Source organism: Gavialis gangeticus, unplaced genomic scaffold, assembly GCF_001723915.1.
Source record: "Gavialis gangeticus isolate Ggan-Ray unplaced genomic scaffold, GavGan_comp1, whole genome shotgun sequence".
NCBI classification, from domain to species: Eukaryota; Metazoa; Chordata; order Crocodylia; family Gavialidae; genus Gavialis; species Gavialis gangeticus.
In genome coordinates, this window is record NW_017728993.1 from 778,722 (window position 1) to 793,110 (window position 14,389).

At 39.4% G+C, this 14,389-nt stretch overlaps 1 protein-coding gene across 1 annotated transcript in view; it reads left to right on the forward strand.

The window, feature by feature from the left end:
* The window catches only part of LRRIQ3 (leucine rich repeats and IQ motif containing 3), a 57,980-nt gene extending 43,897 nt beyond the window's left edge, over positions 1 to 14,083 (forward strand). The window contains exons 4-6 of the mRNA XM_019528399.1: positions 1,637 to 1,778; positions 8,724 to 9,441; positions 11,294 to 14,083. Coding sequence (XP_019383944.1) covers positions 1,637 to 1,778; positions 8,724 to 9,441; positions 11,294 to 11,492 — 1,059 coding nt within the window. The 3' untranslated portion in view covers positions 11,493 to 14,083. The remainder of the gene's footprint in view (positions 1 to 1,636; positions 1,779 to 8,723; positions 9,442 to 11,293) is intronic.
* Positions 14,084 to 14,389: the final 306 nt, after the last annotated feature.

The window sequence follows — 14,389 nt, forward strand, 5'->3', positions numbered from 1 at the left end:
AACTTACTGTTTGTTAGCTATTGTCATACAAAGAAGGCAAAGCTAATCTTTGACAAAGTCTTAAGAATATAGTCACTTTGGTGAACTTGGATATAAGGTAATATGATTCCAACCTTGAATATAGTATTGAAGAGTCTCCTTTTGCATTTTGCCAGTTATATTGGCACATCCAAGCAACCAATAAAACTGCCATCTCTTGACTCCCAAGCCAGGGTAAACTCGCAGGACCCATTTCAGGCTTGGAATAAAATGCAACAGTCATTGATTTCAAGTATATCTTCTGGTGGTCTAGTTTGCCTTGAAGCCTCTAAGGACTTCTGTATACATTGCACTCAAGTGACAAGCTGCTTTCTACGTAGAATTTCTAGAGCCATTAAGTGATTCAATACATACGTATCTTCAAATTCAGTGCCTATCAGCAGGCGTTCTTTCTTCATTTCTGTACCTTGCTATTTTACATAATGACAGGATATACTGAAAAGCTCATTTGAAAAATTGTTAATTTGGTACTGGCCCAAAATAGTAATTATTAGGTGCGTCTTCATGAGATGCTTTACCATGTAGTTGACTAATTGGCTGCATAGTAAAGCATTACCGTCTACACATGCAGGTGCTTACTGCTCACTAAATTAGTCTACTGCGCAGTTAATTTGATACCTGCCATGCATCGCTACTACACAGTAGTCATGGGCTACTATGTAGTCAGTGTCTTGTGTAGACATTGCCTGTGTGCGCTAAATTAGGGGTTTAGTTTTTTAAGAAGTTACTGATTGATTTGCAAAATCTTAGGCCTGAGAGACTGGGTAACTCAGCTTCTGTAACACATTGCCAAAACTTTTCAACTAAGTACAGGTCACCAGGATGAATCTGGCTCATATGAAAAGTTAGAGAAAATGTTATCATCTGATTGTTCTTCTGTGGCATGAGAGCTAAGTTTCTTTATTAGCTCAGTTTCTAATTATGAAATACCTACCTTATAATGCATGGTACTTTAGTCAGTTCAAGTTGGCATTTTTGTTTTCAGATTCAGTAAAAAAAATAAATAGAAATTAGTGAGAACAAAATAAAACCATCTCGTGCTGTAAGGTTGGAAACTCTGAGTCAAGAGTTGAACATGTGTACATGACAATGAATGTATGTTGTGTATACTGTACCAGTCATGTTGATAAATAAAGGGAGTCAGTTGCAGTCAAGCATATTTTACAAGTATTGCATTTACTTAGATATGAAAATATAAACTCTTTCTTAGTGAGACTACTTGCTTGCTCATACAGTAAAATATAAGGTGTCCTCATCATTTACAAATTGCAGAGGAAGGCATCTTGATGTAACAGATGATGAGTTGAAGCGTTGTTTAGTCTAAAAGCTGGGATTTATTCCAGAAGCACAGAGGTATAAGGAGTTAGAACAAGTAGCCAGCCAGCCATGTGTATAGAGACACTGCCTGGAGACATGTTTTTTGCAAGAAAGGGGTAGTAATTCTCCAAAATATCAGGCGAAGGGAATTTTTTCCCAAAACATTACGTGCATATATACAGTATTTTACTTTTGAGGAATAATAGTATATTAGTACCACAAATCTTCATTTATTTGATATAGCAGTATATCTAATTACAAAAATGTATTTTGTTAACAGGTCTTCTCTATGGATAATTTTAAAGAGCTTCCTGTTTTATGTCTTGGAAGAGAAAAACAAGCAGTTATCTCTATTTTACCTACATTGGGAAAAAAAGAGAGAAAAATTAAACTAGAGGAACGACGAATTCCACTGAGAAAGGGTTAGTCACATTATTCTTTTATAGTACTTTATAAAATTAAAAAGAAATACACTAACTATAAATAAAATTAAGCTACTAGGAGAACATTAGCAACCATTTTAGTTATTTATTTTAGGTACAGCTGGTAGTTCTAAGTGTGCAGTTACTCATAACTCTGCCAAACTCTAACTCATTGGATTGAAAGTTTACATTTTGGTTCTCTCTCTCGACCTGTTTCATGAATTGAATCAGAATGGTCCAGCCAGTTCTGAAAATGAGAACACAGACAGCAAAATCTGTGCCTTGACAAATTTCATTCCCTTTCTTTTTGAACAGCATTCATACTCGCAGACTTTAGATAAAGGATTTGAAATGTGTGTGTGTGGGGGGGTGGGATTTGCCTTTATACCAAGAGAATGTTTTCCTATTTTGATAAAAATGCACTCAAATTTGACCAGGTTTATAAGCCTTTGAAAATTTCTGAACCCCTCTGTCAAGGGTTCAGAAACTGTAACTATTAAAATCTTCAAAGACTTCAATCTCTGAGTTTGCTCAAACTTTTCATGATGCCTAGTGCTGACCAGATACCATCCCCAGAGAGCAAATGTGCATGCTTCGTATAGCCAGGGCTAGAAAGGCAAAACTAGACTTCCACTATAAGAGCTGCTTTGGGCCAAGATGGGAGTCAGGCACTGGAACCAAAGGGAGTGAGCCTGTTTGCCTTATGTACTCACATGCTGGCATAAAGAAGAATGATGGGAGAGGCTGTTGTTATGTTTGTCCTAGGCTTTTCATAAATAAATTACTCTAGCCACAAGTATGGGAAAGAGCACTGCCAAATTGAAAAACACAGAATATATTGTAAACTTAAAGTAAAACGATACATGCATTGACATTAGCAGATTTAACAAAAAAATTGGCTAATACTGTTCCTCAAGCCCTAAGGATTCTGATTCCTTCCTTTCTTTTTGATGATCCCAGACAGAGTATTTATCTCTTTGGTAATATTTTCATTACTTACAACATTTCACCTGTACCTTCAAGAGCCTTATAATTGGCTGTTCAAAGTTAGCTTTCCTTGAGAGGAATATTCCAGAGCACACTGTGTGCAAAGTTTCAAGATTGACTGTAGGAGTTCTGCTGAGGTAGGACTACATACACTGTCAGTAAGAGAAAAGAGATGAAAGCATGGATTCCCCAGAAACAATTATACATTGTCTGTGGAAGCTTAGGAAGCTTCACAGATAGGGAGAAGGAGACCTTCAAGTTTTAAAGCAACAGAATAGGGGACTGCAGAGAGAGCATCCCTTCAACTAATCTCCCATATGTAAAAACCCAGGGCTATTACTTTTCACATCCTTATTAGGCTCATGCATAGTTCTCTGGCAAACTACCATACGCTGCATACAGACATTCATTTCTACTAGAAGGAATTTCTTCTGATACAAAAATAACCTGGGAGATGCACCATACAGATGTTCCTCCAGCCCTAGTGGGCTGCTACCTAGGCCTCTCCCACTCTTATGGGAGCCCATTAATTAAACAGCCTGCCTGCTTTACTGCCTGGGAAGGTGGCAGACTGTCTAGCACTTGACAGGTGCCGAAAAGCAGCAGCTACCACATATAGCTTGGGAAACTGCCCCCTGCCTCCAATCTGCCTATTGGCTGATTGACAGGAGGAGGGCATTCTCCCATGATGAGAACCTTCCAAGTTCACTCCCAACATAATAGTCCCTGCTTCTTGCACTTCTCCAGGCTGACCTGGAAGACTGCAGGGAGAGCAGAGAGTGCTTGGCAAGGCTCCAGAACCTGGGTCAAGAAGACTTGCTTGGAGCTTTGCTCCCATCTGCCAGCTTTTATGTGTCCACCCTGCTGCTCAGGAGGGTGGCAGGGGCGGCAAGGGAAAGCTAGCAGGACTTCCTGAAACCAAGGACTTTCCATTTTTGGTAAGAGATGGAGCCGTGGCTGCTGCTCTTCTCACCTCCTAGTCTATGGGATGAGGGGAGCAGTTGACCCCTGTACCATCTTCACAAGAATAGAGTAACCCCAATCTCAAAAAGACAGGGAGCCTTTCCCCTGTCTCCACTCCTTCCAGTCTCCAGGATGAGTTACGATGAGTTATGATCACACGGGAAAGCAGAATAAAGAATGTCATCTTACTGGACAAAGTCACAAAAGCACTGTAGATCTGTAGGGCCAGATCAAAGTTGTTCACATAGGTACTTCCATTATGAATGCTGTAGTGGAGCTATGAATGCTGACCATAAGATACCTTAAGTTGACTGCAAGTCAATATGAACATTTTAGAGCTTGTCTACTGTCCTATGGGAGCATGTACCAGAACTGAGGGGTTCAAGCACATCTCACCATTTTCTCATTCTATGGGCACAGTTCAGACCCAGATCTTCCTCCCATGAGGCTGCTCTGAGCTTGTCTCCAGTGCCTGCTTTTAGACCTGCCAGACTTGTTGTTCCTGTGCAACTATTGCATATTGACTCTGCAGTTCCTAAAGTTCTAAAACTAGAATCAGTAAGCAAAGTAGATATGCCTGGAATGCATAAAAAGGAATGGATTTGAGCTGTAAACAGCTAAGTAATCCCTCCTGTGGCTACAGCCATATGTTAAATTCAGTTTGTGTGTAAAAATAAGATTGAGTTAACAACTCGAAAAAAAAAGAAAAAAGGGAAAAGGCTAATAAATCACTTGATGCTTCTTACTACTTTGTCTGTAGCGTAGGCACCAACTTTTATTTTTGCCTAAGATTATGGACATGTGGAAAGTTTCTTGGCCCTGCTGATGCCCCTCACTCCTGACCCGCTGCTCACTGCCCCCTAGTGTGTGGGGAACAGGGTGCACACATGGGGAAGGGAGGTGTGTGGGCATAAGCAATTTGTGTGGGGGCAGAAGAGGGCATAGGTGATGTGGCAGGCATGAACCCCCTGAGATTTCTGCACTCCCAGCAGAGCGTGGGGCACAGGGCTGTAGCCAGGCTGGACGAGCTCTGGGCAGGAGCCACCTCCACAGCCCAGTGGACAGAACCCAGCATAGGAGGGAGTGCCATGCCTCCATGGCCACCAAGGTGAGGCACAGCAGCGGTGTTGGTGCGGAGTTGTGCCCCAGCTGCGGCCAAGCAGGCAGGGGGCACCTCAACTTGTCAGCCATGGTGACATGGCACTGTCTCTTGCACTGGGTCCTGCCCACTGGGCTGCAGAGGCAGCTCCTGCCTGACTGCATCCCTTTGCTCCACATCCCACTGTGGGTCCACAAAAATCAGGAGACACATGCCCCCCTGCCTGCATCACCTTGGCCCCCTTGCCCCTCTCCACCATGTCACCTGTGCTATTCTGCGCCCCCAACATGTTACCTGTGCCCCCATCCCCCTCAATGCATTGTCTATGCCTCCCCTTGCTGCCCCAGTGTATCACCTGTCCTCCTGCCCCCATAGACTTACCTAGAAGGAGCTGCTCTCCATTTCTGCTTGGCTTGTAATTTCCTCAGGTTTGGGCACAACAGCCCTCTTCTTGAGGTGAGCCAGGGTCCTCAAGCCCCCATATTACTCAGCGCCAATGGTCTGTATAGAGATCTGAGAGGAGTATATAAGCTAATGTACCATTTTATGTACTACAACGTGGAAACAGTACAACATAAATTATGGAGATAATGTCACATTTTCAGTTTGTACTACTGCCAGTGTGATCCTTAACATTGCTTCAGCAAATCTGTAAAACATTCCTATTGGTAGCATTTTATAGTTCATAAAAAATTTAGTAGTAACTGCCTAGACACTATCTTTCCTGCTTGGTGCAGGGGGCTGAACCCAGGTGCAGGGGGCTGAACCCAATGATCTTCAGAGATCCCTTCCGGCCTTACAATCAATGAATGTCTCTGTTTCAGCAGACCACACCCTTCACAAGAGACATTTCAGAATATTTTTATATTCATAATATGAAGATAATTTATATTATAGTACAGCATTGTTAATCTGAGGTATAGCACCACTATGTTGTTAATGAGAATACCATCTATTATGCATATTTATCTGCCTACAGAAAAAGTGGGCTGCACATAGTGTTGCAGTTTGTTTAGTTGTCACTGTAGGAGTAATATATCTTTCTTCTCTCTCATTATGCTAAGGTATTTTAGAGGTTTTATCTTATTCAAAAAGCTATATTGTGAGTTTGTAATTAATCTTCCTTCGTTTCCTAAAACAACTCACTTTGATCAGTGATACACTTATGCAATTCGAAATCATGTGTAAAGGATTTTGGAGAATGCTTATTAAATTCCATGTTTGAAAAAAAGAATATAAGTATTCTGTATATATTGCACAATTGTTTGGAGCTGCATTGCAGTATGTAGTCGCTAGATCCTGTGGGCAGTGTGTGACATAAGTACTGCCCTATGGATGGCTTGGGAAGAATTGTGCTAGTCTTGTACAGCACTTCCATAACATGTATGCTGCAGCCCCTAGCTGGGGTTTGTTTTTAAGCCAGCCACCCTTTCAAAGGGTGGGAGGGTTGGAAATCATGTCATAAGCAGACTCTTCCTGGTCTCAATATTGCAATCGTGATTGATAATAAACTTTCATGTAACCTAGATTGTCAACTGTTTGTACTAGTGTGATTAGCTGGGGTTATCGCTGCTTGTTTATGCAAAGGGAACTAACAAGCATGGCAGATTCCCTCCAGCTTTTACATATTAATCCCATTTTATTTTCCTTATCCACTTTCCCAACTATTGAATTCTCTTCTGTGTTTTTACTTCATTTTTATTTGATTCCTTCTGTTTAAAATTCTGGTTGTTTTGCTCTTCCTTGGTGACGTAGGGCATTTGTACCCATGCTTGCACTGCAGCGTGGGGTGCTTTTAAAAGGTGAAGGTGTTTTAGTTGCAAAGTGCACCACCACCATTTTCTTAACGCTGATGCGCATTTCACCTTGATGCAAATGCACATGATGCAGCGCTGGGCACCTCAGCTCGCGTGCAGAGCAAACTCGATTAATCAAGTCTACTCTGACGTGCCGGATCTCCGGCACATTGGAGCAGACAAATATGTGTATAAATGCCCTTACTGTCTCATTTCCTCGTTCTGTGAAACATTCCTCTCGGGGGCATTTGAAATTAGATCTGATTCTCTATGAGGTCAGGAAGAATTTCGTGTTGAATGTTCTGCCTTAATGGGTGGCTTTCCTCATAAATGTGTTGTCTGTTTTGCCAGTGGCAGAACTTTTAGGCTTTTTCTTTTACTAGCCAGGTAGTGGTCTATCAGATAAAGCATTATTCCAGAGGTGGGGACCAGGACCAAGTGACATCACCTCTTGAATACATGGGCTATGGTAGGAGAAGGCATACACATTTAAACCTACTAGTATATGGAAAGCAAGGCCTTGCAATTTGCAGCAGTAGTACCACCCCTATTAAAACTGACATACATAGCTGGCTTCATTTGGTGAACTAGTGCATACAGATGGTTTCCAACTGAATAAAACACAGATCAAGACATGTTAAAGAGTCCTGCTGAAGTCTGTGATGGCAGTTCAGCAAAGTATTTTGGATCAGACTGAATTTCAACGAGGACCGTGCCATTTCCATTAATTCAGCTAATTTGACTCAATAACTTATTAAGTAAAAACTGTTGTGAATTTGGCACCAGGCCACATCCGTCTTTGTGACCTGGCACAAGGCAAATCACTTCCTTTTTAACACAGCCATACTTTTGACTATTAATTTGTTTTTGACCCTGCTCCTGAAGAATTATTCATACCACCTCCAAAGTGATATCCGTAGAAAGTACAAAACAGCAAGAGCAAAAAGCACTCTCAAGTTATGAGAAACAGTTATTGTCATTTTTTTTTGCATGCTATGGTTGTTTGAATCTTCTTTTATCATGCTTTGCAATACAAAGAATATTTATGGCTTTGTAGCAGGCTTGAAATAGAAGGCTTTTGTGATAAACAGACAAACTAGCTTAATTTTGCATTTCATCCTTTGCAAAAATAATTCATAGCCTTGCATATGCCTATGCTGTAAACAGTTCCCCATAAATAAAACCATATAACAATAGATTGAAAAGCATTATGCTAAGAATTTAATAGGGAGAAAGAATCTGTTGTGGCCCTGAATATAGAGGAACTTGCACAAGACTCTGACATTTAGTTTTAAGAGATACTGTGAATTAAATATAGTTAAACCATGCAGGCAAGGGATATATTTAAAAAGTGATTAGGAACTGGAGTTGTTTATAATCGTATTCTTAAGAAGTTACATTTTTATGCTGCAATTTTAAAATGTCAATTAAAAGTCTGTCTCTAAAAAAGCAGCAAATATAAGAACTTTTGAAGCTTTCAGAAAATATTTTATTTGTATTTCGCTTGGGTGTAATGATGCAACTGGGCACTAAGATTAGCTGTTTTCATACAGGCAGTGACAACTTCTGATTGTGGCCACTAGCATGATCGTGAAGCTGCAATGGCACTGCTTCCTACTACCCCAAGTTAGCACCTGGGGTGGCTTCCCTGATTGTTTATACTACTGGTATTTTGCTGAGTAGTAGAATATTTTTCTGATCCAAGAACTTCTGAAGCTGATTGACACACTTCTATCAAGTTCACTGGGAGCTGGATTAGGGCTAAAAGAATCGTAGTTTATTAAATACTTTTTAAAAATTTTTGCATGGCGATTTTGACTCCAATAAAATGTTCTTATTAGGCTTTTATTCTAAGGCATTTTTTACCTTGAAGTATGATAAATAAGCAAACTCTGGTAGATATTAGAGCAGTCCCAGATAGACAAGAAGGTTTTAGTCTAATTTCAAAGAATTATGGTGTTTAATTCAATCTAATAAGATTTCAGTACGGCATTCTTACCAGCAGACATTAAATTCTAATAAAATACTGAAATATTAAGACCAATAATATTTTTAATTAAATTACATCCTAGCTTTAATATTTTATCCTTTATTTTGTAGGTTCCTTGGACATGGAGAAACCAAATATGGAGGAGCAGGTAGAAAATAAATTTAAGCTCTCAGTAGGTAGAGCAATTTTTTATCCAGTGAGGGCTAAACTTCCATTATTTCAAAAGCAAGGAGAAGAAATTTGGCATGCTGTACATGGATTTCATTCGGGTATTCATCCTAATTGCCAGAGTAAAGCGATGCATTGCCCAAGCAGGATAGAGAAGAGGATTTTTGCTAAAATGTATGGATCTGGAATGCGTGGACCACTTTATGATATTGATACATTTTATAAGGAGAGTAAGCAACATGACATCCAAACTAGAAAAGAATTTAGGGTTATGCAGATGAAGAATGCTAAAGACAAAGTTAAGCACAATGTTGAAGGATTTCTTAGGGAGAAAAAACATGGTGCTCAAATAAGGTGCAAAGAAGATGATAAAAGAATTCAAGGAGCTTTACGACAGCGTGAAGTAAGAAGATCAAAATATATTGAAGATGTTAGGGAGGGGCATGCTCAGTTTTTAGAAAAAAAGAAACAAAAAGCATCAGAGTATTCATTTGTTCAAGAGTTCAGCACTCAGCATGTTGCCTTGACACAGAGTTTCTCAAAACTAGACAGAATGAAGAAATGCAAGGAATCTGTAAAGGAGAAAGAGAGAATTGTTACAGAATGTAAAGAAAAAGTGAAAAAATGTAAGGAGTTGATTAAAAGTCTTCAGGAGCAGAGGTATGTTGTTTCTTAGTTGTTAGCATTGTGAATATGAATGTAGCATGCAGATATGACTAAGATACTTGTGCTCATTGGAATACTATGAGCTTCCAATGTTTTGCATTTTTGTGTTGTCACACTAAAACAGTCTCACAAATTGATCGAAAGTTGGATTACAGTACTGTAAATAAAGAGTTCCTATAAAATAGAAGGAGGAACACAAAATAAAGAAAAGCTTTAAGAACATCTTTAACTTCTTTCTTTAAGGGAACCCTGTCCCTTGAACCTAATCTGAGAACATGCACTTGAGGCAAGAAGAACAAAGAACTTGAAGGACCTCAGTGGTCTGAATAATTATTTCTTTCCTTCTGTGGAGAAAGGCTAGTAGATAAATCTCAGAAAAGCCCACTTAACTCAGTCTGGAGGTAACTGGAGGATTTGTTTGGGTTAGGCGTGGTCAACCTGAGGCACAGGTACCACAAGTGGCATGGGCAACCTTGTGTGTGTGGCACATGACAGATCAGGAAGGGAGTGGGGGACACAGCAACAGATCAGACAGGGAACATAATGCACAGCGACAGATTGGTCAGGGAGTGCACAGCAGAACACAGAATAGATTGGACAGGGGAAGGGGATTGGAGTGGCACTCAGGGAGGGTGTGGGGTTTAACTCACGGCACACCTGTGGCAAAAGGTTGGTCCCAGTGGTTTAGGTGGTGTTCATATGTTGAAATCCAGTACCCAGCACAACCTGTGCCTAGGCAGTGGATGATGTTGCACTGTAATCCCAGTTACTGTTCCTATCGGCAAATAAGAAAGTCATAGTTTCTGTCAGCTGAAGTGTTCTTATCCACTTTATGGTCATTTTGGGGATGATCCTCAGTCTGTCCTGTCATAACGTTCTGTGACAGCCAAACAGTGCTGTCCTCTGGTCTTTGGGCATGAACAGGCATTTGTGGGATCTGTATTAAGTTTAAGTGGCTTAAATTAAGTGGGAGTGGCATATGCAGGTGTTTGCCACTGCCAGGAGTGGTGCAGGTAGCCCAAGGTAAGTACCTCTGGGTGGGGGGGGAAGGCCTGGGAGGATTGGGGGAGCTTGTGGGTCCATGGGTGGAAAGGGCAGCAGGTTGGAGGCTGGTGGGTCCAGGGGGGTGTTGGTAGATCAACGTGGTGGGGGAGGATAGTTGTGGGGCTAAAAATAGCTCAGTCAAGGTCTGGTCCAGGAGGTAGGAATAACACAGCCCCCAGGGTTGGTTGAATGGCTGGGCTTTCATGTATGGGTATTCACTAGACTGGGTTTAACCCCAGGACAATCTAAAGTTAGTTCATTTCTGAGGTTCACAGCTTGGCACTGCAAGAGAACTTCACATGGAAGAAGTATAATCTGTTCCTTTAGTTTGTTTAAATATATAACATTTTTCTTCTGTAGGAAAGAGTTGAAAAAAAGAGGGTGGCTGCTGTAATATGTCAGATTCCAGATTCAGGAGATGACCATTAAAGTGAATTTAATTAGCCCACGTCCTCCTACTCAAAGATATTCACAACCAAAATACTTTGCAAAAAAAAAAGCAGAATACAACCAGGTGATACTAACAACAGTTAGGATAAAAAAATAACTGAATTTTCATTGTAAACATTTGTGGTGGAAAGCAGAAAAAGCATGCATATAAGGTTTGCTTACTTGGGTAAAAAAAGTTATATAATAATAAAGAGAGAAACTACACACATTTATAAGTTTTATATTAAAAAAGAGTGCCATATGTAAGAGCCTAACTCTTAAAGACAAAGAAGTTCTCAAAGTTTGCCCAGCTGATCTGAATTGCTGTAAATTATGCGAATAAGACTTAAATGTCTTCCTTTGTTTCTTCCAGGAAATCAATGTTACAAAAACAAAGCTTGGCAGAGAAGAAGTTTATAGAGTCAATTTTTTTTCAAAATACCACTGAGAGATTGCAGAAAGCCAAGGCAAGAGTGGAAGCTGCAAAGGAGCAACAAAGCAAGATAATGTGCAGGGTGCCATTGAATCTCAGTGTTTGCTGTATGGATTATATAGTAAATGCCAATGTTTAAGATGATAGCTTGCAGTGCTGTAAGTGAATAGAAGCTAAACTACAAAAATCTAGTTGAATGCTAAATATAAAAATCTGTTCTCAGATACTAAATTCCCATTTGTGGGGAAAAACCCACAAAAAAGAAAGAAAACAAGTCCATTACATGCATTTACTTATAAGAAAATGTTAATGTTGGATTTCCTTTTGTTACACAAATTGCCAATTGCTCAAATCACAAGTGAGACCTTATAGAGGGAGATAAGGCAAAATGCTGCATTTATTGATTACATGAATTAGAGGTTTGAACACACTACTCGTATAGATGCACACAAATCATCATGCAGAAAACTTACACACAGGCACACACAAACACAAAACAACCATTCAGATATTATAGTTACCAGCAGCAGTTGTTCTATAACAGCACTTGGTGGCCGGCCCCGGCCTTATTGAGAGAAGGTGCAGGTAGGGTGGTTATTATGAGAGAGAGAGAAAGAGATCCTGTAGATAACAGCTTGGAGTGGGGTGAAACAGACATGTCTGTGCTCTGACAAAACAGCAGTTGAAAGACAGACTTCACCCAGCATTTTTAAAGTCTTCTTTTATAGGGATTTGGTATCCTTTGTCTCAGTGCTTTGGGGCTTTTCCATACCCAGCTTCTGTTTTTGCGGTTGTATTCTCAGCCTTGGAGTGTTCTTGCTGCCCATCTAGTAGGATGGGTGCATTCCTTCTCCTTGTTATCTTTGTGTCGTAGGCCTGAAAAGGATTCTTCAGCCATTTATTAATTAGTTTACTGACTGGTAACTTACATTTGGTGCCGTGTTGCTTACATAAACAGTTAAATCTTCTTCTTCCATCTCTATGCTATTCTGTCACCATTCGCCCTTTTATACCTACTCATACACAAAGGCTATGCAGAATTCATTCACTATGTCAAGCAGAAGGATACAAAATGGAGTTTAAGTTGCTTACAGGACAAGACTAACACGGTTACATTTCCCTTTTATTACACTCTATGTTAACATCAGCTACATTAGTTCAGTTCCTGCTACACTTTCAATATTGGTTTGATTTAAAAATTAGAAAATTACTATCTGATACCACACTGTATTTGAGATCTCAATATTTCCTTTATGTAGAAAAAGAAATCCCTGTGGCATTAGTTTGCATGGTGTGGTATTTTTAAACAAATGTTTACTTTTAAATGTTGAACACTCAACTGTCATGTACAAATACCTGTATTTATTCTTAAAGCTAAATGATTCAGTGCCACATAATAATTTGGAAAAAATTATGGCTTGCTAGTGTAGCCAAGTAGCAGAAGTGCAATTAAAATTGACTAATGTTGTTGCAGGTAGGAATCCTGAAGCTTTGCTTCAATAACTATATACATACAGCAATTCTATAGGCCATTAGCTCTCTATAGAATGTGCTTTTGCTGTCTCTCTGACAACCCTGATACAGTAATTTTGTCCTAGCTGCTAACTTTCATTAACATACTTTGACTGGCTTCATTAGCCATTTCAAACATGTAAGTAATTATGCTTCTAGTTTATTCTTTTTGTATTCTTTGTGTACATATACTTCTCTATATATTTTTATTTATGTGAAAGTGTATGCATGTGTCTCTGCACACATGCATGTGCACAGACACATACACCTGGGTATGTGTCTGTATTTTTATAACTGCCTTTTTAGTCTAATGTAAATGTTTGGTTGATAAATTAACTAATGCCACCTAGCAAGATTGATTTCAGAAAATAAGTCTCTCCAAGAACAAATTGTTAATTAGCCATAAATGTTTGAGTCATTCCTTAGAAGTGGTAAGGGGGTGTCTGACAAATGTTTCCCTTGCACCGTATGAATACCGTGCAGAAGAGCTCACTACTACAAGGCAGATTTTCAAGTAATCTTCAAAATATTGCAGAGTCATTTCCTGAAACTAATTAAAATGTCCCTAAACAGATTTTTTCCTCTAAAAATCAACCATGCTGTGTGACATCAATTAATTTATCAGCAGAACATATACATTATTCTAAAAAGACAGTTATAAACCAGAGATAAAAAACCCCAGTATTTAATCATTCTATAAGCATCTTAACTATGCCTGAAACAAGTTCTAGCTTACCACTTAAAGGTAATAACTGTAATTTAGTGCAGGAAAAAAACAAAAACTAGTGAAATATCCAGTCTAAGACAAATGGTCTTTTTAGCAGGGGTGCAGAGTCCATAATTACAGTATTAATAAGTTAGAAAAAATAACATTCCATTACATCTGCTATTCAACTTTCTTCAGTAATTCTAGATATTTATTTAATATTTAAATAGCTTGTCTCCGGTAGTGTTTTCATTGTTTGATGTGGTCTAGCAGTTCTCTGACATCTTTCATCATTCATCTAGATTATTTTCTTAAGCATACAATACTTGTAATTTCTGTCATCTTATCTGTTGAGTTTGTGCACCCATGTGTTAAGTTAAACTGCTAATAAGTCCCATAAGGAGAAGATGTGTTAAATTACAAGTATATTAATACCTTGTTATAAAAAAAATGGAAAAGTCTAACTGAAGGTTAAAAAATGCTGTTACATAATAGTTTTGCTATAAAGCAAGGATGAATGCCTTCTAGTTTTCTTTAAATATATACATCAACTAACTAGCTGACTGACTTTGTTATATGTTACAAGTGATACTTTATAGCAGTAAAATCTGTGCAAATAGACCAGAAGGCGAGGACAGTTGCAGAGTTTGTCATGTCTTGGGGAGTAAGACGTAGGCCTGTGCGAGTCAGCAGCAATCCGATCTGGGTTCAGATCCGGCCGCTCCGGATGGCAGTGATCAGATCCGGAGCTCTGGACCGGGTTTCTGCCTCGATCTGGCCAAAGCTTCAGAGCCACCTCAGAGATCCGGCCATAGGGT